The sequence below is a fragment of the Eublepharis macularius genome, chromosome 17 (assembly GCF_028583425.1).
Source record: "Eublepharis macularius isolate TG4126 chromosome 17, MPM_Emac_v1.0, whole genome shotgun sequence".
In the NCBI taxonomy this organism is placed as follows: Eukaryota; Metazoa; Chordata; class Lepidosauria; order Squamata; family Eublepharidae; genus Eublepharis; species Eublepharis macularius.
In genome coordinates this window covers 12,777,330-12,804,373 of record NC_072806.1, presented here as the reverse complement: position 1 = coordinate 12,804,373, position 27,044 = coordinate 12,777,330, and the positions used below count along the sequence as shown (strand labels likewise).

General features: G+C 42.1%; 1 protein-coding gene across 1 annotated transcript; it reads right to left on the bottom strand.

The window, feature by feature from the left end:
* Positions 1-13,341: 13,341 nt before the first annotated feature.
* Positions 13,342-26,786, bottom strand: LOC129344882 (arylacetamide deacetylase-like 4). The gene is made up of 4 exons (XM_055001797.1): positions 26,706-26,786; positions 22,608-22,824; positions 18,249-18,312; positions 13,342-14,116 (listed from the first exon to the last, which is right to left on the bottom strand). The coding sequence occupies exons 1-4, from the start codon at positions 26,784-26,786 to the stop codon at positions 13,342-13,344; spliced, it is 1,137 nt and encodes a 378-aa protein (XP_054857772.1).
* Positions 26,787-27,044: the final 258 nt, after the last annotated feature.

Below are 27,044 nucleotides of genomic sequence, written 5' to 3'. Positions count from 1 at the left end.
CCTGTCATTGTTGTGCAGAATATAACTGTATCAAATCACATAGAGAGATCCATGTGTATATTTTGCATAGACATTAATCTTTGGTGGGAGGGTCTGCTTTCATTGGTACTGCTTATTAGTTGGGAAAAGACCTGTCGACATTTATTTTAAAAGACTTGTCTCCCGGTCACAGACAACAAAAGCTTTGTAAGATGGTGATAATCAAAATATAGATGGTGGTAACTAGTTTTCTGTGCTTTTCTAGCCTCCTATCTAGCTGTCTGTTTTTATGGTGACTCAAGGTGGCATACATGCCCCCCCTCCATGTTTGTCTTTACAACAGCCCTGAAAGCAAGGCACTCGAACAGTGCAATTCTAAGTGAAGTTCTGCCCAGTACATAACAGTAGCTTGCTGTTAGAAGTATGTATTGTATAAAGGGTGGTGGTGGTGGTGGAGAGTGCCCTCAAGTCATAGCTGACTTATGGCGACCCCTGATGGGGTTTTCCTGGCAAGTGACTAACAGAGGTGGTTTGCCATTACCTGCCTCTGCAACCCTGGTCTTCCTTGGAGGTCTCCCATCCAATTACTAACCAAGCCCAACTCTGCTTAGTTTCTGAGATCTGATGAGATCAGGCTCACCTGGGCTATCCAGGTTAGGGCTGTATAAAAGGTAGTAGCAGTTAGATAGTGTGTCCGTGTTTTGAAATGCTGCTGGTGTATTCTTTTGTTACATCTCTATCAGCTAGAACATTTTACAGTTCTAACCATTAAGCAATCATTCCCTGGATGGTAACACATCTTGGATCTGTGTGCAGTCAGTTCAGGAATCAGGACAGACAAAAGGAAGTGCTCCTTCACACAACGTATAATTATCTTATGGGGTTCACTGCCACAAGATGTCGTGATGGTCATGTGAGAGGACATTTTTATCCCGCCCTTCCTTCAGGGAGCTCAGAACACGATGCAAGGTTGGTTCTTCCTTCCTCTTTTTATCCTCACCACAACCCTGTGAAGTAGGTTAGGTTGAGTGTGTGTGAGAGCTTCCATGACAGAGTGGAGATTCGAACTCAGGTCTCCCAGATCCTAGTCTGACAGTCCAATCACTCTGCCACACTGCTTCTCAATGTTTTTAAAATCATAAAGGATACGTCTTTAAAATCATGAAAGATAGCTACTAGCCTAAATGGAGCCTACATATTTCGAGGCAGTATATCTTAAATGTCAGGTGCTTGGGACAATGTACAGGAAGGTGCTGTTGCCATATCTTTCTTATATCCTTATAGCCAGGGCTTTTTTTCCAGCAGGATCGTGGGGGAACGGAGTTCCGGATCCTTTTGAAAATGGTCACATGGCTGGTGGCCCCGCCCCCTGATCTCCAGACAGAGGGGAGTTGAGATTGCCCTCCATGCCGCTGAGCGGCACGGACGGCAATCTAAACTTCCCTCTGTCTGGAGATCAGGGGGCGGGGCCACCAGCCATGTGACCATTTTCTCCGAGGGCAACCCACTGAGTTCCACCACCTCTTTTCCCAGAAAAAAGCCCTGCTTATAGCTACCCAGAGCGACTCTAGTTCAGCAGGGTTCTTCTAATGTTCTTCTTTGCAATCCATCGCTGATTTTGCACTGCAGGTAGAGATGGATCCCTTTAGGGCAAATGACTATAAGTGTAACTAATTAGGTAAAGTGAAGCTATTAGGCTATTGCAACTTGCAACACATGTAACCTTTGACAACTTTGTCATTGCTTTTCATTGGCAATACCAGCAGTGGTGGTATTTTGCATTGGATACACTGGCCGAAACAGCTTGAGGAATTCACAGACGGCAGGCAGGCGGGCGGGGACACCATTTTTTAAAAACTATCTATAAAATGGAATTTCTTTGTCCCCTCCCTCTGAAATTGTACAGGTCTGATGATTTGAGAGAGCAGCAGAAAACCTGTCATTTGGATACAAACACCAAAGTTACAAGCAAGAGAAAACTGGATTCTTCTCCTATAGAAATCCAGGGGAACTGAAAATGAACAAACTATGTGAGGTGGCTCTGGTCAGTAATAAAGAGCTCTTGGAATGTACTTATAAAAGAAATTAAATGTCTGACTTGATTTAAAATTTAAAAGTATACACTACTTATTAATCTCTATTATTATGTTTTTTCATAGCTTTGAGGATTCATTTTTTCCAGCAAGCTTTTAATTTCAAGTTTTAAAAAGATGTGTCTATATGGGAATTTCTGCTGCTTTGAAGTTGTTAGTTTTGTGTGTGTGTAAGAAATTCTCCCTTGCCTTGCTGTATTAATGATGTTTTTAATATAATGTAATCACTACCATTGTTTTATTTTGTTATGTATATTACTGTGTTGTGCTCCGCTCTGAGCCCGCTAGTGGGGAGAGTGGACTAAAAATATGAATAAATAAAAAAATAAAATAAAATATCAGATCACCCAAAGTGTCTACTATTGGATTTATTGGGAGAGTAACTTCCATCAGCACCTTTCTTAACAGCAAAAATGGTAATGGCCAGATGCTGGAAAGGAACAAAATACTTAAATATAAATAATTGGATATTGAAGGCATGGCAGAAGAGAATATTGTCTGAACTAACATAATTACCCATTTGGTAGAGAAATGGATGTGTAAAATGTTATATGAGTTGCCACCCAAATGTACTCTTTATATTATATTTTATGTTTTTAATGCTAGATTTTATTGTATTTATTTATGTTGTAATCTGCTCTGAGCCCAGTTATGGGGAGAGCGGGTAAGATTGTTGTTGTTGATGATGATGACGATGATATTTTGATAGGTTGGAATAGCCTTTTTGTCTATTGGCAGTCAAAGCTATCAGTTGATTTATATAACTGAGCAACATTTCTTAGATTTTCTTTGTAAGAACATTTATCCAGAAAATTTATTCGTAAAGAGAAATTTACCCACAATCTTGCACAAATAAGAAAGACCTCCATGTTTATATTTATGGATTTTATATTAAATATATTTTATATTTTTAAATACAAACCATGTTTATATTTATGGTGGGTTTTTTATTGATTAATGAGAATGTATAATTTGAAATAATTGTTAAGATGTATTTATATTCTCTAATAACTGCAAAAAAGATGAACAGACCAATATTTTAATGAAAAATGGAATGGTTGTATGTAAAAAGAACGAAAAGTGACTGGGATCTTTTGAAATGAAACAAAATGGGGGGGGAGTATTAATGCACACACATAACATTAAGGCTGTTGTTTTGCAGTGTTTGTGTTGTGTATTAGCTTTGCATGGGAAGAAAGACATGAAGGGCTGAAAGATTTGAAAGCAAAGAGGAAGTGCATACCCAGAATAATATGTCTCGCTTTGGGTCGACTTCAGAAACAAGATAAGGGAATTCACAACTAGACATGTAGTTCATGTAGTATAAGTGAGCTAAGTGGTGTAGCATAGTTTTTAAGGGCATATAATTTGGAAATTCCATGATTTTGGTCAACTATGGCTGGCCTGAGATTAGAATAAAAGAGTTCATATTTCATGCCCTTAAACAACTAAACTATGCTAGCTTTAGGCAAGCCATTGCGGGAGTATGATAAAATACTCTTTATTATTTGGCAATGTGACATGATAGCTGGAAGATTTTGTAGTCAGATCTCTCCGTGTGTCTCTTAGCTTCAACCCCCATGTCTGTAATATGGAGATAATGCAGTATGCTAAGTGCTCTGGTATTTAGGAAAAGTGCTGTTTAACTTCTATTATTTTTAAGAGAGATAAGACAATTGTACTTAGGAATGCTGTGAATTTCACTACAAATGTGTTCTGAGCTGTGTCTCATGAAAGCTCATACCCTACCACAAATTTTGTGAGTCTTATAGGTGCTACTGGACTCTTGCTCTTTTCTACAAATGTATTCAACAGACAAATTTACCATGTTTGACTGCAGTGAGCATGAGAGCCACGCTACAAGTGACACCTGACACAGGTTGGACGCTTGTCAGCTTCCCTCAAGTTTTGATGGGAAATGTAGGCATCCTGGTCTTGCAGCTGTAATGGAGAGCCAAGCTGTAAAACCAGGACGCCTACATTTCCCATCAAAACTTGAGGGAAGCTGACAAGTGTCCAATCTGTGTAAGGTGTCACTTGTAGCTTGGCTCTGAGTGAGCTGTTTATCTGGTTTGTTTGGTTTGAGCCAAATAACTTGAATGAGAAGAACATCAAATGTATGCTGAAAAGATGTGCATTGTTCCCCCCCCCCCAAAAAAACATGCAACTTCCTATGAGAAGCAAATAGCTTTTTTCCAATATGGATTTCTTTTAAGCACCTTACGTCTGATCAAACATTCATTCAGCACTTCTTTAATTTTTTTTTCATGTTTTTGCATTAGAAAAACAGCTTCAAACACAAAAAAGGGAGGGAAGTGGATTCACGATTGATGTAAGTACCAGCCAGTCAGCTGGGGTTGCTACAAATGTGTTCAAGAGACAAACATGCCCTGTTTGACTGTGACGATCAGACCCAGTCACCAAACCGGTTTACATAGTCCTCCCCCCACCATAAAAAAAACCCCAGCACATGTGGGAAAACAATTTCCTGTTGACTGGAGCAGCAAGGCAGCAAGGAATGGGGAATCAAATACTGTTGAGCTATTTGAGAATGCACATGTGTGTAAAGCCGATTACACTGCACTGTGCTATACACCCTGCTGGACAGGCACAAATGAGTCAACAAATCGATGTGCAGTCCATCAAAAAATTGGCTCCATGTTTGTCATTGGCAAACAGAATGTGAGGCAAACCAGTGAGTGTTTGAGCTTCCCTAATCAGTACGGCACATAGCCTATTTTTTTTTACACCTGTCTTATTCACCTGCAAATGCCTGTCCTATACCAGAAGAATATGTACCGAATTAATTATTCACTCTTGCTCGGAATAGTTTTAAAACTATTTGAAATAATTGTTTTTTTCCTGTTGTCTGAGTGACAACATCTCATGTAGCTTTCCTGTGTGAATGGTGCTTTAGCTAATTACTGTTTGTGAAATACCCTTCAGACCTCTGATCGTGGTAAATGGGATGGATAGTGATGGAGATGTGTAATGCTTTAATGACAGGGTGCTGTCCAAGAATTATCTCAGCAGTAGCTGTGTGAGAACAAATGGGGTTGGTATTGTCTGACAAGATCACATTCACTGCCTTGGTACCATTGCAGAATAATGACAGTTTCTCATCCACGGTGCTTAATGTTGGAGACGGAGGTTCTCCTCTGCTCTCTGCTTTGATGTTGAACAGCCGCAAGAAGATTGTAGATGGCCAAAAGGTCATCTTTCTGCCACCAGTTCACCTGGAGCTATCTGAAAAGGGGACCAACAGAATTCCACCTAGCCCCTATAAAGCTGGTGATTTTGGCTTTTCTCTTCATCACAGACTGAGCTGCTCAGATTTCTCATTTCCACTTCTGTGCTTAATGACCTGCTTAGGATGGGAACTGTATGTATACATCTTACAACTAGACATGGGCACGAACAGCATTACAAACAGAAAAAACCAACGAACAGCCTAATCTGCTGTTCTTGAACAAGCTGTTCATGAGGCCCCATCCTAAATGAACAGGTGGTCATTAAAAGCAAGTGACAGGAGAGATTTGCTTTCATGCCCAATGCTTGCAGCATGATGAGAACGGCGTGGAATGAACGGGACTTTCTGGATTTGGTGTGTCCAGTCCGAATTGTTCATGCCCAGGATGAAGTGAGTCTCCCACTCACGAAACGGGTTAATGAGATCTGCCTGCACACTCCCGTCGGCGTTTTTGAATTAATTTAATTCTTGGACTGTGAAAGGATATAACAACTCTTTGCCACTCTCCACCTCCGGCTTTTTATTGAAATAAACACTTTGCACTTTAATGTATAGGACAACTTGTACGGACTATGAAGGATCTCTTAAGATATGTATATTTGTGATGATTATACTGTGTATTTTTGTATTGTAAATTTACATTAATTGAATCATTGCACTTCTGCACTATTTCACTTTCACATGATATACGGAATTATATATTCTTGTATAAGTGATTCCCTGGCCTTTTTCTCTGCAATCAATCCCCTTGGCAACCGGAGGCAAGGAAGGACTGAACTCTGTCTGAACTCCTTCTGGCTTTCCTTCTGGCTTTAACCCTTCAAAGTACTTCCAGCAGAGAGTCCTGTTTTTGCCACTGTGAAGAGAAAATGACAGCCAACAGGGAGACCCATGGATCATGCCTTTCCTGGGGTGCAATCTCTCTGAAACTTGGGGGGTCTTCAGAGGACAGTGGGGACTATGTCCCCTGCAAATTTGGTGGGTATTGGACATTGGGAAGGTCAGTTTGTGGGTTGTTTAAAGGGACCTGCCCCTTGCACGTGGCAGGAAAGGGCCCTTTAAACTATCGGCTGGCAGATGGCAAGGGGGAATCCCCCCCTGCCACCTGCCAGCTGATAGTTTAAAGGGATCTTTAAAGGGTAAGTGGGTTTGAGGGGAGGGGGGCTAAGTGGGGGGGGTTGGGGTGGAGTGAGGTTCTGGCCCCCATGAACAACGAACAACAAACATGTCCGGGAACAGTTCATGTTCGTCCATGTTCGTTGTTTGTTGTTCGTGGATGGCACCGAACGACGAACAGGGTGTTTGGGGTTTTTTTCCATTCGTGCCCATGTCTACTTACAACATTGCCATTTCCAGATATGATATTAAAGAATCCGGCACAGTATTTAAAGAGAGGGATTATATTTTTACTTATTTTAGGGTTTTCCTATTTTCAAGGAACCCAAAGTCTTCCTCACTGAACTCTTGTTGTTTTTTTTAAAAAAAATGTTTATTATTTTAGGACATAACTAAATAAGTGTGTATATCATTGTTGGACTTGGCCCCCTTATATTAAAAACATGATGGACGAGACTTTCAGGATTATAGCGCCAAATGACCTCTTCTCAGAGATATTTAATGAAGACACTTATATGGTTTCTTCACTCTAGTCATATAGTTCAGAGGCACCTAACCTTTTTGAGCCTGCAGGCACATTTGGAATTCTGATACAGTATGGTGGGTGCAGTAACAATATGGCTGCCACAAAATAGCTGCTGCAGGAGATGGAGCCATCCACAAAATGGCTGCTGCAGCTTGCCTTCAGTCGCACAATGAAGATCCTTGTGCTGTGGAAGCAGTTTTTGCCAAAGCAATGTTTTTAAAAAATCTGCACAGCCAATCAACATTCCAGTGGCCAATCAGAAGCCATGTTTCGTAAAAGCCCCAACTGGCTCCACCCACTTTCTGAAAACACTTGGTGGGCACCAGAAAAAGTGTTGGTAGGCACAATTGTGTTCATGGGCACCATTTTGGGAACCCCTGATATAGTTTAATAAGGCTCCATCCCCTGTGAAAGAAGGAAATTTCTCTCCAATCAGCAGATGATGCCCTGAGGTTGTACTTTCTCTGTGGTACCTTCCATACTCTGTAGTGAGATGATAACAACAACAACAACATTCAATTTATATACTGCCCTTCAGGATGACTTAACACCCACTCAGAGCAGTTTACAAAGTATGTTATTATTATCCCACAAACAAACAGTTAGGCAGACTTTGCAGGGCTGCAGCTTTAACTGAGATGGAGCCTTCTCGGTTTGAAAGTGCTGAGGCTTTTTGCATTTTAAGGGAGACCCTTTTATGTGGGGAGGAGGCAGTTCTCCAGTAACGGCCCTGACCAAATCTGTGTTAGCTTTGATGAACGGCAGTAGCTTCTGAGTATGTTGTGTAAGTTGATCAATTTTATCTTCCAATAGTAGTAATCTTTCAAAAATAGATTCCACAGTTTTTGCTGTTAGTTGCATGGAGTCTATCAGCGTGTTCCTGGGGCTTCTGTTGTTAGCAAGCACAGGTTCTTCAGCTGCTATTTGCTGCTTATCACCCCTCTCAGCCACACAGTTAGTATCCTCTTCAAGATTTATGAGGGGAGTGAAGCGGTTAGAGGTTGGGAAAACAGAGGTCAGTGGGGCTGAACCAGGCATGAAGAAATCATCCATTTTAGTCTATTTACATGCCAGAGAAGAAGCTAAATTGTCTGCGTCACGGCCTCTTTTAGACGCTCCCATTATTGGAAAGCACAACTCCCACTAGCTCCAATGCAAAGAGAGAGAAGGAAACCTCTAATTGCCAGCTTAGGCTCAAAGTGAAGGCTTCTGTTCTTCAATTAAAAACCAGTCAGCATCACCCTGGTTTATTCGGCAGTGCCGTCTGACTCTCCAGCTGTGGGCTCTCAGCACTACTGCCAGGGGGAAGCGAGACAGCCCAAAGGAGATAAGAAATGCACTATAGTTCCCTGGGAAAGAGTCCTTGAAGGTGCAAAATCCAAACAAACTGCAGCTTTATCAAAATACAAAGTTCAGTACAGACACTTATCTTAAAGCCGGATAAAAGCAGGAGCGACACGCTGGTGTGTCTGCTCAGGACGCCATCTTCCCTTAGGACTCAGTCAAGCATAGTAATTACACAGTCCCCACAACAAAACGTGTGTGGGGCTGAGAGACCTAGAAGCTGTGACTGATCCAAGGTCACCCAGCTGGCTTCAAGTGGTGGAGTGAGGAATCATACCCAGTTCTCCAGATTACAGTCCCGCGCTCTTAACCACTACACCAAACTCGTTCTCCAAACTTGCTCTGAATAAGAATAATTTTAAATGTCTCATCTCTGTGGCTTCAACCCAAAAGTCCCCATTTCAATTTCTTTTCTGCCTTTTTTAGGATCAACAATCCAGGGGTGAAAACACATGAGTAAGAGAAAGAAAATAAGCAGAAATAAATATAAGTCAAATCAATGTATAATAGTTATAATGGAGCAATACACTCCCACAATTCAAATTTTCACAATATAATGAACAATGTAATAAAGAAAAATCTTAATATGAAGGCTTCCAACAGGTGTTACAAGTTGTAGAGATGCAGTAACACATTATTCAGGAAGAATAAGCTTCCAATCCAATACATAAAGGTAAGCACAGTACAGGTATAAGTTAAACTTTCTTTGTTTTCTAACTGTAGGTGGAGCCGGGATGCCAAACAGCAGACCCATATCACCCGACGTACAGTGCCGGCTTGAGTCCGATGTTTCGTAGGATCTACCTCTTCAGGGGCAAAAGTAATTACCACCATACCACATTGATTTGTGAATAAATATAGTAAATATAAATATCAAGTGTCTGAGTTATTATCATAAAAATACTGAATAAATACTTAAAACCGTCTTACCAAAAAGTCATACAGTTAATAGTTTACAGCACCATCAAGTTAAATAGTCAAAATCAACGTCCTCATGCAAAGTCCACTTGTTAACTGCAGGAATATAAAGACTATGCAATTATCCAAAGCTTAAGATTTAAAGGAACCTTACGGTAATGTACACACAAAGAATCACCAGTACAAGGATGTTCTAAAGTTCTTAAAATTCATTATAAAAAGCAAGATAGATCTAAGTCACTATTTAAACTGTTGGGTCTCAGAGTGTTCAATGTGTGGATTCACTGTGCCTCTTTTCATAATAAAGACCTGTGCAAAATACGCGATGGACGATTCTGTACTGAAAATAATACAGTGTATTGGAACTCATCCTCACGATGTTTACAAGCATTAAAATGTTCCAATAAGGGAGCGTTAATCACATTCAAGCGAATACGAGAGATGTGTTCTAATAGGTGCACTTTAAGTCGTCTTGTAGTGCTGCCTACGTATAGTTTATTACACCTGCATATAACAAGGTATACTACCACGGCTGATTAGCATGTAGTAAACTGAGTTAATTGTACACTCTGGCTACAGTTAGGGATGGTGATATATTCACCAGTAATGGCTAAGGGGCAGCGGCGGCAACGGCCGCACCTGTAATGAGTGACCCCATGGTAGAGTCGAGGTAGACTTCACAGGGTAAAAATTCAAGTGGACAATAAGATCCTTCAGGTTTTTAGTCTCTATTGAGGTTTTTAGTCCTTCTAAAGCCCATAGAAGGTGGCAATTCACAACCTTTAATTTCCCGTAATAACAACTAGTATTTATGCACCAATTTACGAATGTGTTGGGCTTTTGGTGTAAAGTCAATAGCCCATCGAATTTGATGCGAAGACGTCTTAGATCAATTCACAAAAAGATCCTTTCTAAGAACTGTACTAGCACATTCTTGGGCACCATATAAAACCTTTCTGGGGTAGCCTCTATTATGGAAAGCCTGCAGTAGATTCTGGGATTCCCTCTCGTAATTGTGGGCATCAGTGGCATTGCACTTTAACTGAAGCAACTGCCCAAATGGAATGTTGGTTTTTAAATGTCGAGGATGATAAGAGTCAATCTTCAGAAGTTCTGAAGACTGCAGAATGGTTGTAATATGTATATAACAACAACAACAACAATAATATTCAATTCGATACACACAGTGTGTGCTGTGTGTATTTTGTGTACTTCCGTTTTAAGAAAACAACGTTTCCTATTGAACATCCACCTGATTCTTTTGAGAGTTCTTGAAGGGAACAATCCCAGTATACATAGGTGGAGATTTCGCAGTTACCCATTCTCACTCTCCCTCCTTTAAAGCTAATTCCCCCCCCCACACACACACACACTCAATTAGGAGACTGCCTATTTGGGTAACAGGTATTGCATCCAGTTTTGTTTACCCTCATCTTGCATGACATAAAGTGACTATGGGGTTGGCTGGTGCTTCTCAAAAACAAAGGAATTCCCTGCCCAAGCCCCCAGGATTGTACTGAACAACAACAACAGTTGATTTATATACCACCTTTTGGGATAACTTAACACCCACTCAGCACAGTTTACAAGCGTGTTATTATTATCCTCACAACAATCACCCTGCAAGGTGAGTGGGGCTGAGAGAGCTGTGATTGACCCAATGTCACCCAGTTGGCTTCAAGAGAGTCGGGAATCAAACCTGGCTCTCCAGATGAGAGTCCTGCCTTTCTTAACTGCTACACCAGACTCAGCTTCAGAACACCTTCCTTCATCTTCAGATGCCTTAGGTGCTTGCTGTCTTATTGCTTGCCTTATTTCATCTGATGAAGTGAGGGTTTTTTAAACTCATCATGAAATCTTACACCCTGGGCAGTTTTATGTGTCTTTAAGGTGTTGTAGTAAATTTTAATTTACTACAACAGGTTACCCACCTGAAACTCAGGGGCATGGAAGTTACATGCTAGTATCCTGAACTTTTCCTGTCAACCAAGTTTGGAACCAGTCAAAAGACCAGGCCTATTTATTAAGATTCTTCCTAATGCAGAGCAGGCATTAAAAAGACACCCTACTGAGCAATTGAAGGAAAACCCCAGAATTCCTGCTTGGCCCTTAAAGCATACCCAGAAGTGAATTTGATTTCCAGTCACTCCTTCTACTTCTGTTTTAGGTGGGTTGTCATGTTGGTCTGCAGTAGAGTCTCATGGCACCTTAGAGACCAACAAGATTTTTAGGGCACAAGCTTGTGAGAGTCAGAGCTTCAGATGGTACCACTGGACTCAAATCCTGCTCTTCTACTGGTGATTATTAGGGGCGTCCAAAATGAAACAAACAGACCAGAAATACACCTGGAAATCGCTGTTTTGTTTTGTTTTGTTAAAGCAGCTTCCAGAATGGTGAACCAAATCCAGGAAACCAAATTAGAATGGAACAGTCCCACCAAACAGTTTACATGTTTCATATCAGGTTGAACCTAGCAGCAGCACTAGGCGCTGGGCTCACATGATAGCATCCTGTTTTCCTTAACAGCATTCACCAACTGGATCCCAAAGGGGAGAAAGCCTTTGCATCATTAATTCTCTCTGTTGGCAGGAAGGGAGAAAGAGTGCAATGATTACAAGTTTATCTTTCCCTGCTGTCACTGCCTGGGCAATGCCATTGCCTCCTTGCCAATTAGGTCCTTGCAAGGGGAGACCCTTCCCTGCCTACCAACTTTGGAAAGTTTGGAAGGGGAAATGTGCAGACTTCAATCATAGGTCGCAATATGAAAGACACTTACCTGGGGGTAAGCACCATTGAATAACATGGGATTTACCTCTGTGTAGACCTGCTGGGGGGGCTGCATCATGGATTGTTTCGCTATGCTATTCCTCCACCTCCATCAGGGCACTAGGATGGCCAGTTGCTGCGAGGAAAAGTGCCAGTGGGGAAGGGGTGCAATTGGTCTGTTCAATCAATCAAGCTTGATAAAAGCCCTGGAAAACTTCAGACATAGGCTGATTCCGCACATGTTGGATAATGCACTTTCAATGCACTTTATCAATCGTTTGAGGTGGAGTTTTTGTTCCACACACCAAAAAATCCGTTCCAAATTATCTATAAAGAGGATTGGAAGTGCATTATCCAACGTGTGCGGAATCACTCATAGGCTGCAATTCGAAAGACAATTCCCTGGGAATAAGCACAAGGAAACATGGTAAAAGGCAATAATTTATTGGCACTATAGAAAAAGAAAAAAGTGAACATAAAGCAGGGTTGTTTTTAATGCTGCCATCTCAGCCTTGCTATCCCTTTGCCAGCCAGTTTCTTGCCATAATCTGTAGCAGTCAACTCTCATCATCTTCAGGGACCCTGGTTGTGCGCTTGCGCCGTGCAATTGAGGAAAAACTTGGTGTGTTGATGGTTTAGAGGTAGCACTGTGTTCTGTGTGATATTGGTGCCATTCATTGCAAACTCAGTTGCCCCAAAATGCCTGAAAGGCCCAATTGTAAAGAACGGGGTCATGATGACAGAAAAAAACAAATATTTGATCCAAGCCGGCAAGGCCCCAGCCAGAAAAAACAATAATGGTACATAGTTGGTTTGGAACCCTCAGATCCTAAATTGAGAATTTTTTTCAGTGCACACCCCTACTGGTTATTTGCTGGGCTGAACTAGGCTTCAGTCCCAGTTCTGCTCTCTAGTGGGACATCTGCTCTATCACAAATAGGGAGGCAAACACTAGAGCATCCAAGCGTAAGCATCAGGGAAGGACATTATCCTCAAATTAAAATCTAGAAGTCAAGCAGGTATGGAAAACCATATTTGACCACTAAATACATAAATGAAAGTATTCTTATGTGGGGCAAGCCATATTCTCCATCAAGTCCTTCTGTGAATAATCAGGCCTTTTCTTGGCCAATTCAGAGGACAAGACTGTGTCAAAACAGGTAAAACCAGGAATCAGAAGTGATTCCTACCTTATAACCCTCAGTCATCACTCTATCTGTCAGATGATTGAGCGGAATCAAGATTTTGAGTATCCTAGGTCAAGACAAATGTCAGAGAGTAAACGATTCAAATTCCGTTCCATGCAAAGAAAAGGCTACAGGTATCACAGATGGAAGAAGATTTCCATTTCAGAACTTTTTAATGAAACTTGCTATGCTTTCCCATGCAGGTTTTGCATCTTTGAACGTAATGGGCGTCTGATCACTTTTAAACATGATTCCATGGAATCCGTTTTTTAGGTGAAGCCAAGTCACTGGCACGCCATTGTCTTCTAGCCGTTTCTTGTACAACAGCCCATCATCCCTAAGAACGTCATACTCGCAAGTCAAAAGGAAAGTCTCGGGGACCTGGCGTATGATGTCATCTTCAACTAAAAGAGGGGAAAAATCTGCCTGGAAAGTTATCTTGCAGACTTCGTAAAGTTTCTTGGAAAATGGAGCAGGCTCCGGTTGCACGTAGCCTCTGACCTTAAACTCATCTGGAATGTGATGAGCACTAATCCACTTCCTATACCTCACTCTCAGCTCATCGGGAACATGGGCGCCATTTATAATGCTATCGAAATCTACAGTATCTTCGGTTATATATTTGATACCAAGTTTAACAGCCCGTTTTCTGTACAACATGGGAATAGATTTGTTTTGCTGATAGGAAGGCAAACTGAAGTCCAACGATTGGAGGAACGGATACATCAAAACCTGAGCTCTGGGCTTTGGGAAATCCTTCATAGTCACCAGAGTGTGACAAGCTGCTGCGGCCATTGTTCCTCCACTGCTGTCACCTGCAAGGATAATGCGGTTGGGGTCCACTCCATAATTTTCGGCTTCTTTTTGAATATGTTCTAGGACTGTGATGCAGTCGATTTTCTGGGCTGGGAATGGGTGCTCTGGAGCTAAACGGTATCTGAAAGATCAACCACAGCAGGAGTTTTGAAATGTCATTACAGCAGTTCTGATGGAATGAGTTTTATGAAAGATATTGAGTTGGGATAGGGCTAAACTGGCCGTTTCTGCTAGGGTTGCCAACTCCAGTTTGGGTGATTCCTGGGGATTTTCAGGGTTGACTCTGGGGAGGGTGAAGATTGGGAAAAGATGGGTCCTCTCCAGGGTATTAAGCAATAGAGACCACCCTGCAATGCAGTCATTTTTTCCAGAGGAACTGATCTTTGTCTCCTGGTGTTCAGTTGTAATTCCAGGAGATCTCCAGGATCCTCCTGGAGATTAAACCTAATAGAGAGGCATCTGCAGGTATGGAAAATATTCTTCGCAAAGGGCCTCCAATCCTCTCATGGTCAATATTGAAAGCTCAAGTCAACAAGAGTTCAAATAGAATTTTAGTAATGTGTAATGTATTGGTGAAATCAAAGTGCTCGTGTGAAATAAATACATATAAACTCTACCCCAATATTCCCCTCCAATTATTCCAATTTCTCTCAAATATCCCTCATGACAGTCATAAATACAATAAATACACCAATCATAAATAGCATAAATAAGTTTCTCATGAACTTATTTATTGTATTTATGATTGATGTATTTATTGTATTTATTATGACTGTCATGAGGGATATTTGAGAGAAATTGGAATAATTGGAGGGGAATATCGGGATAGAGTTTATATGTTTTTATTTCACACGAGCACTTTGATTTCACGGATACATTACACATTACTAAAATTCTATTTGAACTCTTGCTGACTTGAACTTTCAGTATTGACCGCGAGAAGGTTGGAGACCCTTTGCATTGAATAATACCCTCCTGGAGGTTGGCAACCCTAACCTACTGAATCCCTCCCTCTGCTACAGACACCACCCCTGTTGTTACTCATGGACCTCCAGGAGCTCAGTGGGTTGTAGTGGCAGTGGGGAGGCAGAAATTTCTGTTTCATTGATGGAAAAATTAGTCTGGATCTCAGTTTTTGGTTTCAATCCGCCCCGCCTCCAATATAAAGGTAAATCAAACAAAAATCGTGGCTTGTACAGACCCCAGCTACTTCTCTGGATACCCGCCCCCCATATCTACTCCCAATATAAAGGTAAACTTCAAAAATCGTGGCTGTTATGTTTTCCTTTAAGCTTCTTGGCCTAGTTAGCAGTCATACTTTGGACCCTGCTCTTGACCTAGAGCAGAGCCACAAGTGACAAAAGGCACAGGTTGGACACTTGCCAGCTTCCCTCAAGTTTTGATGGGAAATGTAGGCGGCTTGGCGGAATGTTGGACAAGTGACAGTTGAAAAGTCCATTGGACAGCAGTCAGAGAGCGAAGCTGTGAGACCAGGATGCCTACATTTCCCATCAAAACTTGAGGGAAGCTGACAAGTGTCCAACCTGTGCCTTTTGTCACTTGTGGTTCTGCTCCTAGCTAGACCTGCCTTGCTGGAAATGTCAGCAGAAAAATGGCTCTCAGCCTCAACTTTGAATGGATGAAGCAATTACTATTTTTCCAGAACATGTGTCTTGGCTTGTCTGTGATTCCTTGAAAAAGAAAAACTAGAAATGGGATCAATGATCTAGATGACCCGTCAGAAAGAATAAATCACAGCCTCACCTTCAGTTCTTCTTACAAAACACTGTGGCCCAACTTCTGCATTTTCTACTCCAGCAGGGTGACTTATATACGGAATATTTATGAATGTAATTTTGAATATATTATTGATGGCGTAGCACTTCAATCATCCCTGATGGAAATTTTGGATGTATATGGACTTGTGCAATAACTATTTTTTATTTTTTTAACAAAATATTTACTACATATGTATTACTCAGCATGTGCACTTTATTGTAACTTAATAGCCAGGCATACTACTATCAGAGTTGGCATCTTAGTGTAATACTTACATTTGCCTGTTGATTATACTGTTGGCACAAGCACTTTAAGAATGATTTCTCAGGAGGTAGAGGGATGTAAAAAACCCCGTATTTTGCTATCATTACTAAGAATATGCAGTCTACGTGTGATGTATGGTTTTACAAGGATTATTTTGTGATAGCCAAATTAAATTATCTTTACTCATATCTAGTTCCTTCATTGTTATGCTTAGTTAGGTTGCTGGAAATGTCAGCAGAAAAATGACATTATAGCAATTTGTTTAGGCCCCACGATATAATTATCGCACAACTAAACCACTGGGTTTGACTGTGAAATAATACAACGTTGGTTGACTGTGAGTGGGAGGACATATTTGCTGCATTTCCCCCTGGCTACTTATCATTGTAATGGGGCTGTGTTTGGCAGAAATTGGAATTTTTCACAAAATATGCCTTTCCTGTTTGGGGAGCTTATCTTAGATTAACTCAGAATTTTGCAAAGAGAACAATATTCACAACTCTATATTCAGAAATACAGAAGCCCTAATAAACCAGACTGCCCTGAGCTGGATAGCCCAGGCAAACCCAATCCCATCAGATCTCAGAAGCTAAGCAGGGTCGGCCTTGGTTAGTAATTGGATGGGAGACCTCTGAAGAAGATCAGGGTTCCAGAGGCAGACAATGGCAAAACACCTCTGTGAGTCTCTTGCCTCGAAAACCTCAGCAATGGTCACCGTAAGTCAGCAATGACTAGACAACCCTTTCTACCACCAGACTAGCTCAATCCCATCAAAGATCAGATGGTAAGTAGGGTTGGTGCTTGGATGGGAGATCACCAAGGAAGCCTGGGGCTGCTCTGCCGATGAAAGCAGTGGAAAACCACGTGTGTTCATCTCTTACCTCTAGGGTTACCAGATGGAGTTTGGGCTGCATAGCTGGGACTAGCAATAGAAAGCTGGCCTGGCCAGCCCAGACCTCCTGGGTCACGTCTTAATGGGGAGCAGAGAGGTGGGGGTCCTGCGATGAGTGGGCTGACTTCCGGCACAGCACCACTCCCTCTCCTTCCTCACCCTTCCCTTCCTCCTCATCTCCTCCCTCCTCTTCAGCCAGGTGCCCGGTATTTTCAGGACATTTCCCCTGGACAGTCCAAAGAAATACTGGACTGTCCGCATAAAAACTAGATACCTGGCAACCCTTGGAGTTGCTATGAGTCAGCTATGACTCAATGGCTTCTACACACATATTCTGGAATAAGTTTCACAGATTTACGTCAGATATCAGTACCTAAATGTGAGTTAACAGACAAATACACAATGTCAAGCAACTGAAATTGTAGTGAAACCATTTAATCTGCATTATTTCTTTTCAACTGGAAGATGGTAGGAACTCCATGGCCATTTCCACACACGTTGAATAATGCACTTTCAATGCACTTTCGTAATCCTTTAGAAGTGGATTTTTTGTTCCACACATGGAAAATCAGTTTCAAATGGTCACTAAAGAGCATTGAAAGTGGATTATCCAACGTGTGTGGAAGCAGCCCATGTGTGATTTGCATTTTTGTAAGGGCTCTAAAACAGAACTTTTTAAAAGAACCTTTGAAGTCTTGATGGCTCCTGTAGTCTGTTGACTCTCATGGGCTTATACATGTAATTTATAGGGGTTTATGATGTTACTTGCTGTTTTAATAGATTTCCCCCCTGATATCCATACAGTTTTTAATCTGGTACCTGCCTTCAGTTCCTGTTGCCTGGAAGAAAAACAGGCTTATAATGTTCTGAATAAAGAAACAAATACAACCCAAGCCAATGTTTCTGATGCGCATGCACTTTCCTAAATATAGATAAAATAATAATAACAACAACAATCGATTCATATACCACCCTTCAGGACAACTTAATGCCCATTCAGAGCGGTTTACAAAGTGTGTTATTATTATCCTCACCACAAGCTGAGAGAGCTCTGAGAGAGCTGTGACTGACCCAAGGTGAGTCAGCCGGTTTCAAGGGGAGGAGTGGAGAATCAGACCTGGCTCTCCAGATTAGCATCCTGCCACTCTTAAGCACATGAAGATTCCTTTTTTGTGGTAATTTGCTGATGTTTACAGGCATTCCTTCACCTTGGTACAACACAAAATATTTGCTTAAGTGCATTTCTGATATGACATTTCCGCCTTACCAAAAATACGGGGAAGTGCTTAAATGGTGACTATGGAATAAACTCACGTACTCAATGTCTATAACGATCGATTCACTCTCTCGGGCAATTGTCCTGCACACATATGAGTAACATTCTGCAAAACAAAAATCATTCAGTGTACTGCCTCTTTATACAACACATTAATTTCTATGTCATTTTCTTCGGTATTTCATTATGAGAAGTATCCCATTATCTATAGCCCACCTCATGATTCTATTGATGTTGCCAACTGTAATTAGATCCTCTTCTCTACAATCAATTTCTGTATTCGATCCTCCCATCTCTCCTTGGTTTTCATACATTTTAAATCCACTTTCAGATGCTTATTAAAAGCTATCATCACTCTCCTACTGCTCCATCGTTAAATTGCCCGTTGACAATTGTTTTAAAGTAAATTTCATGTTTGGATTTTAATATGGGTTTCTTGAATCCACAATATATATGGCTTCTCTTTTGGAATGTTTTATGGCACCTGCATCTTTCAAAGGGACTGTGTCATTTTCTTAAAAAATAACACGCAGCAAGTATTTCATAACACATGATAAGGAAAATAATCATATCCTGCATTGCAGAAAAAGAAAGAGACAATAGTTTTCGACTACCCCCTAATCACAAATATAGTCACACTCCAAGATATCAGTGATCTGCAATGACATTGGAAAAACAGGATTGCGGGGGGGGGGGGGGGTGGCATTTCAAATGAATGCTGTAGCAAACACTTTGCATTTTTATATTTATATCTTGGTGGGTTTTTTTAAAAGAAAAAACATTTAAATATCATGAATTTCTTTCATTGCTCTTCAAAGGCAACTTTCTAATTCTATGTCTTTCCAAGTCTGTTGAAGTCCATGGATTTAGAAGCATGCAACTCTGTTTTGGATTGCACTGCGAAGTGTTTCTTGTAAACACCTAAGCCAAGAACACAGATACTGAAATACAGCAGTGTAAAAAAAAAATCTAAATAAGAGTTCTTCCCATAAATGCCATACTTTTGAAGAATAATACGAAATATGCTAGTTCAAATCATTTTGCATAAGTGCTGTATGAATCATTTTGTACTACAACAGGAATCCAGTAATATTTTTTTTGTCTGTTACTATTTTTAAAGGTCATTTTTAAAAATTAAGGACTGGAGAAGATGGTAGGGAACATAAAAACACAAAGTATTTAATTTTTTTCAAAAGTTTGTTTTAAAACAACCTTAACTTTTGTTTGAATTGCTGCCAGCCAGCAACCTGCCAAAACCTGACCTCAGTTTAGGTCACCCTGAAGAAGAAATGAACTTTTCTTTTTTCAGTAGTATAGATTCTATGTATTGTCGAAGGCTTTCACGGCCGGAGAACGATGGTTGTTGTGGGTTTTCCGGGCTGTATTGCCGTGGTCTTGGCATTGTAGTTCCTGATGTTTCGCCAGCAGCTGTGGCTGGCATCTTCAGAGGTGTAGCACCAAAAGACGGAGATCTCTCAGTGTCACAGTGTGGAAAAGATGTAGGTCATTTGTATCTACTCAGGAGGGGTGGGGTTGAGCTGAGTCATCCTGTTTGCGCTGTTTGCGTTAGGCTATGTTCAGCAGTGGCTGAACATAGCCTAACGCAAACAGGGCACAGTATCTTATTCCAGGACACCAAAATACTGGACAACACTTCCAACTACTTTGTCAGACTGCACAGGGAAGCCATTGAAATTCACAAGCATAAGCAAAACTTCAACAGGAAAGAAGAAACCTTAAGAATGAACAGAGCATGGTTTCCAGTTCTGAAAAACACCAGGCTAACAAAACATTCTATCTCCGACAATAGCCCTGCAGAGAAGATTAGCACATCAAGCACCAACCCATATGCAAAAGAACCTCCTCAGGATACAGTGAAGCCTCCCGCCATTAGCATTCCACACCCTGGGAAACTCTTACAGGATGACTCAGCTCAACCCCACCCCTCCTGAGTAGATACAAATGACCTACATCTTTTCCACACTGTGACACTGAGAGATCTCCGTCTTTTGGTGCTACACCTCTGAAGATGCCAGCCACAGCTGCTGGCGAAACGTCAGGAACTACAATGCCAAGACCACGGCAATACAGCCCGGAAAACCCACAACAACCAAGTATAGATTCTCTTTTCTAGGGAAGAATATTGGATCCACCTAGGTTCCAAAATTTATTTTTGGATGCCCCAGGACACATGTCCATCAGCCCCAACAAAACTTCAGGAATGAAACTCAATCTGGTAATCTTCTTGTTTCGAAGTAGCCAAAGAACTTTCTCATCTCTGCAAAGACTACTTTATTCTAGGCACAGGATACTCCTCAGATGGCTTCAGTCTCCCCTAGCTGTTGTTTCTTTGTGATTGTCATTATTTTTGTAAACTCCCAATACATTAGTCATTCTTAATCATTCAGGACTTAACAATTTTTTTTTCATTCAATCAAGGAAAATGAATCCTGGAAATGTAAGGTGAGAAACAGCAAGGACATGTTCAAAGTTTGCTAGGTCCTCACTTCTCCAAACTAGGGGGTGGGGGAAGCAGCCTCCACAATGACCTCATTTCCAGTGCAACCCAGAACCAAGCTAGAAGAGACAAATTACATGAGGATGTGCACGTGAAGGGAGTTGCAATATTAGCTGGGAAGCTGAGTTTTAAAAGAGATCGGAAGGCTTACTCAATTTCTCGTCTCTACAGAGCCAGCAAAGATTGCTCCTCAGAGGGTTTGTTAATTTCCTCTTTGCCTCCCGAAGGCTTGGTCAGTTTCACCTCCCCTTCTAGGAGGTGAAGAGGAAATAAACAACCCCTCTGAGCAGTGATATTTGCAGGCTCTGTAGAGAGGGAAATTGACAGAACTTTCTGATCTCTTTTGAAACTCAGCTTCTCGGCTAACATTGCAACTCCCTTTACGTGAGTGTCCTTGTGTAATTCATCTCTTGTAGTTTAACTCTCAGATGTGGTCAGTTGCACCAGAGGCCAGTTCTTTAAAAATTTAAATTGGCACAAAATGCTATGATTTAGGCCAATTTTTTTAAAAAATTAGTCCAGATGCAACCTGGAAGCAATAGGTCATGAAAGGAATGATGTCATTGCTGGGGGATGCTGGGGGTGTACTCAAGATTTGCATGCCTACCTACTGGCCTGCATCTCCCTTTCTGGCCATTTCCCCCCTCACTGGACAGGTGAGAGGCAGCAGGAGGTAGTGGCTGGTGGCTGCTGGGAGTAGGGGATTATCCGCCATACTGAGGGATCTGACAGCCCTGGCATGCTATTTCTATAAATGATTCAAGAATTCAAGTTGTGAATAGATTCACCCCCTCCCTCCATGAAGTCCCTTTATCTTCCTACAGGCTTGATGCTTTAGGTCACCATGAAGAAGAAATGAAATGTCTTGACTAACTTTCTTCTTTTCAGTAATATAGATCCTCTTTTCTAGGGCAGGATATTGGATACTGTCTGCGTGGCTGCTCAGGGCTTCCTCTGCTCTTAACTAGACATGGGCACAAACGGGGAAAAAAAACCCGAACACCCTGTTCGTCAATTGGTGCCATTCATGAACAACGAACAACGAACATGGATGAACATGAACTGTTCCCAGACATGTTCGTTGTTTGTTGTTCGTGGGGGCCAGAACCACCCCCCAACCCCTCACACACTTAGCTCCCCTCCCCTCAAACCCAATTGCCTGGCCCTTTAAAGATCCTTTTAAACTATCAGCTGGCAGGTGGCAGGGGGGAATCTCCCCCTGCCACCTGCCAGCTGATAGTTTAAAAGGCCCTGTCCTGGCAAAAACAGCAGTGTCTGCTGGCAGCTAGTTTGAGGGGTTACAAAGTGACCTTCCCAATGTCCAATACCCACCAAATTTGCAGGGGACATAGTCCTCACTGTCCTCTGAAGACCCCCCCCCCCGGCAAGTTTCAGAGAGATTGCACCCCGGGAAAAGCATGATCCACGGGTCTCCCCTTTGGCTGTCATTTTCTCTTTACAGTGGCAAAAATGGGACTCTCTGCTAGAAGTTCTTTGAAGGATTAAAGCCAGAAGGAAAGCCAGAAGGAGTTCAGACAGATGGTTGTTGTATCTCTGTCTTTTGGTGCTACACCTCTGAAGATGCCAGCCACAGCTGCTGGCGAAACGTCAGGAACTACAATGCCAAGACCACGGCAATACAGCCCGGAAAACCCACAACAACCATCGTTCTCCGGCCGTGAAAGCCTTCGACAATACATAGTTCAGACAGAGTTCAGTCCCTCCCTGCTTCCAGTTGCCAAGGGGATTGATTGCAGCAGGTGCCAGACTGTCTGGCTTGCCGAAGGGTTTTTTCTGTTCGTAATGCTGTTCGTGCCACTGTCTACTTTTAACCATGTCTTATTTTCTACAAATAGGTGTTACAAAAGTATGAAATGTCTTACTAGTTGTCCCAAACATGCAAAGGCCTCCATGGAAGTAGATTACACATCTTTTTTTCTCAGGGGACAAACTTCTTGGCTCATAAATTCTTACAGGAATGTTACCAAACTGTACCTCCCGGACATGCAGTGTTGGGTCTTTCCTTAATGCAGCTTTAGACATCAAGTTCCGAATGAACTTCATTTGTTTACAGATTCCCAATATCTCCAAAATATAACCCTGTTTTACAAAGAGAGAGAAATAGAGAGAGCACAAACTAGTACTAGGTGAGCAACATTGCGCTGGAAAGAAATTGCCTATATTTCGTGTTTTTGCTTTTTCCTTTACATTAATGACAGGTGCAAAAAACTCAGGATAAGCTTATGTTTTCTTTTTGTATAAGGAGAATGCAAATTCAAAGTGGGGGTTTGAGGGTCAAACATCATGGATGATAAATCTGAAATCTTTTGAGTAGAGACAGGTCTGAATGTCTGATGTGAGATAGTTTTGTGAGTTAGGCCATTTTCGCACACCCTTAAAGGGATGGCTCACTCACCAAACGCTGGCTGCTTTCCCCCAGGAATCCAGACATCTTTGTTTGCAAAATGGTTGTGGGCTGTTTGGCTTCCGTTTTTTCTGGCACCTTTTCTGGGAACGCACTTTCTGTGGTCTGAGAAAAGGCACCCCAAAAATGGAAGCCAAACGGTCTGCAAACACTTTGCAAATGGAGATGTTGCCAGCATTTGGTGAGTGAATCCAAACTACAGAGGCTCCCCTGGATTCTGGAAACTGAAGGTGGAAAACCACAACCATGGGAATCAAAGATGATTGTATGAATATAAGTATTAATACAATGTAAATATATGTAAATATATGTAAATGTAAATATATTTAAAGTGGCTAAGTGCTAATATACATATAGAATATATAAATATCATTAATAATTCTTACAAAACATCTTACAATGCATCCACACACAACAAAAAAGAGCAATTACAAAAATATGAAAGGTTGGCCAGAGTTGTACATTTAGTATAATAAATAGATATAAGTCCAAATGTAAGTATGAAGGATGGAATTTCTTTCTACATATTTCTTTGCAGGTGTGCAGAAGAAAGGTGATCTGGAGAGAAACACCGCTGCTGTCTGGTAAGTATCCAAAATCAGTGTCTAATCTCTTTATCTTTTTTCTGTTGCACATAGAACCACAAATGGGAAGAGGAAAAGTCCTCAAAGACCCAACAAGGGGCCAGCTAATTTTACACTTGGTTGTTGTAGATTTTCCGGGCTGTATAGCGGTGGTCTTGGCATTGTAGTTCCTGATGTTTCGCCAGCAGCTGTGGCTGGCATCTTCAGAGGTATAGCACCAAAAGACAGAGATCTCTCAGTGTCACAGTGTGGAAAAGATGTTGGCAGGTCATTTATATCTACTCAGGAGGGTTGGGGTTGGGCTGAGTCATCCTGTAAGAGTTTCCCAGGGTGTGGAATGCTAATGGCGGGAGGCTTCACTGTATCCTGAGGAGGTTCTTTTGCATATGGATTGGTGCTTGATGTGCTAATCTTTTCTGCAGGGCTATTGTCGGGTATCCCCCTTATCCCACACCGGCTCAAAGTGCCAAGGGGGGTGGCAACGTATGACTTACCGTTCGTGGCTGTCGTACGGCTAAGTGTGTTGGGTTGGGGAAAGCTATGGTGAACTGCCTGTAAAAACTTCACTGCGGGGCTCTGCGGATCTCTCTCAACGCGCTATAGGACAGAAAGGTCTGGAGTGGGACGATCTACGGGGTAGCCGAGGGTCGGACATGACTGTGTGGCTTGGATCGGATCGGATTGTCAGGTATATTTTGTTAGCCTGGTGTTTTTCAGGACTGGAAACCATGCTCTATTCATTCTTAAAGTCTCTTCTTTCCTGTTGAAATTGTACTTATGCTTGTGAATTTCGATGGCTTCCCTGTGCAGTCTGACAAAGTAGTTGGAAGTGTTGTCAAGTATTTTGGTGTCCTGGAATAGGATACTGTGTCCTGTTTGAGTTAGGCTATGTTCAGCCACTGCTGATTTTTCAGGGTGGCCAAATCTGCAGTGTCTTTCATGTTCTTTTATTCTTGTCTGGATGCTACGCTTTGTGGTCCCGATGTAAACTTGTCCACAGCTGCAGGGTATATGGTATACTCCTGCAGAGGTAAGGGGGTCTCTACTGTCTTTTGCTGAACGTAGCATCTGTTGTATTTTTCTGGTGGGTCTGAATACCATTTGTAAGCTGTGCTTTTTCATAAGCTTTCCCGTCTGATCAGTGATTCCTTTGATATATGGCAAAAACACTTTTCCTGTGGGAGACTGTTTTTCCTTAGTTGTTTGATTTATCCTTGCTTTACTCGCTCTTCTGATTTCATTTCTGGAGTAGCCATTTGCTTGAAGTGCATGGTTTAGATGATTAATTTCCTCATTGAGAAAGTGCAGTTCACATATCCGTCTTGCACGGTCTACTAATGTTTTTATTATGCCTCTTTTCTGTTGAGGGTGGTGATTGGAGTTTTTGTGTAAGTACCGATCCGTGTGAGTTGGTTTCCTGTAGACCTTGTGACCTAACTGAAAGTTTGCTTTGTGGATAACCAAGGTATCTAGAAATGGAAGTTTACCCTTGGTTTCTCTCTCCATGGTGAATTGTATGTTCAGGTGGATATTGTTGAGGCCGTGAAAGCCTTCGACCATTTTACACTTGTTTCATACAAGGACTTCTTCAGGAGTCGTATACCCAATCCACTATACACAAATCAACAGGAAAACCTAAATTCTCTCAAGATTCTCTCAAATGACACACCTCAAAAACTGGCCGTTCACAAGAGCTGCTCTTTCTTAGACTAACCTGTCATGATTACACTTAGGAAGTCCTGCCTTACTTACCCAGAGTTTACAATGGGTGACTTCTAAGGGTGCACAGGAAAAAAAATTGGGAAATACAGTTTGGTAATACCTAACTAGGGGAAAAAATGCATAATCCTTGGGTTCCAAATTGTTTCTCTAGGGTTTGATAGTACAGAGCAAATTTTTTGAAATTTGGCCATTGTTTCCTATGGAAAACTCAATTTGGGGCTATCCAGTGGCTGGGGGCGGGGGTCATTTTTTGGACAAACTTCACCAAATTAGCAGAGAACCTACTAATAAGTGTTCTCTAAAGTCCTCCTAAGTTTCATAAAAATTGAATGCAGGGAACCATATTTATGGGCTCCCAAAGAAGGTGCCCCCAGCCACTCCATTATTTCTTAAGGGGAAATTCTTCTGGGGGAATTTTTCTGTGGGCTTTCAAGGGGCTGGGGGTGACATTCTGCAAGAAAAATACACCAAACATGCAGGAGACATACTCCTGACTGTCCTCTAAAGACTTCCCAAGTTTCAAGAAGATTGAACACCGGAGTCCAATTCTGTGAGCCTCTGAACAAGGTGCCTAGAGCCACTCCATTTTGATCATACTGCAGGGGGGGGGGAATCCAAGCTGACTCCCACTGCAGAAGCACATGGATAAAAACTGCCATGGCCAAAGGCACACTCCCAAATGCAAGCTCCACACACAGACAGTTCAACAGAACCAAACTGATGCCCCCTCACTACTCAAGTAGCCCTGAACGAGCTGCCCCCAGCCACTCTCAATTGACGAGAAAGTTATACATGCTGGTTCTTGAGGCACATGCAAGGCAAGGCTGCAATAGCTAAGGTGTGCTCCCAAATGCAAGCTCATCCCTGGAGAAGCCCAACAGAAGCCAGTCCTCTGGGCTGAACTCCCCCTTCCCCCCTCCAAGTGTTGCTCTTTGAGAGCCACAACGTGAGGGTTGCCTCCTGCTCCACCAAACACTCAAGCATGGGACGCTCTGGCAGGCATGTTCTGGCCTGCCTCTGGTGCAGTTGATGAATTGCTTTCACGCTGTGCAAGAAGTGATTTGTGAGTCGCTGGCATTTCTAGAGAAGATGCTGGAACTCATGAGTTGTGGGGTCCTCTGCAGTTTCCTCAGAAGATCCCAGACCAAGCTCATTCTTGACCATGAGGTGCAGGTTGTGGGATGTGCAGTAAATGCACTTGAGATCCACTTGTGTAACCACTGCTTTCATATTTGTGTGCCATCAGTCACCATGTATCCAACAGTGCCACTGCTGTCACCTACAGAATCCAGTAATTCCTTCTCAATGATGACAGTGATGCTGGCCGCCATATTTGCCACATCGAGGGCATTGAGGACCTCGACATGGAGCAAAGAACATAAGAACATAAGAACATAAGCAAAGCCATGTTGGATCAGGCCAGTGGCCCATCCAGTCCAACATTCTGTCACACACAGTGGCTAGAAATCCAGTGCCATCTAAAGGACTGTCAGTGAGGCCAGGACACCAGAAGCCCTCCCACTGCCTTCCTTCCAGCACCAAGACAACAGAGCACCACCTCCCCACAAAGAGAATACCATCTATCTCCT

Bases quoted from the DNA above. Each gene is read 5' to 3' on its own strand.
- LOC129344882 (XM_055001797.1), bottom strand. From the start codon at position 26,786: ATGGCGGCCAGCATCACTGTCATCATTGAGAAGGAATTACTGGATTCT. The intron at 22,825-26,705 runs GTGACTGATGGC...TTTGTAAAACAG, and splicing joins GTGGCACTGTTGGATACATG to GGTTATATTTTGGAGATATT. The intron at 14,117-18,248 runs GTACGTGAGTTT...TTGATCTTTCAG, and splicing joins TCGATCGTTATAGACATTGA to ATACCGTTTAGCTCCAGAGC.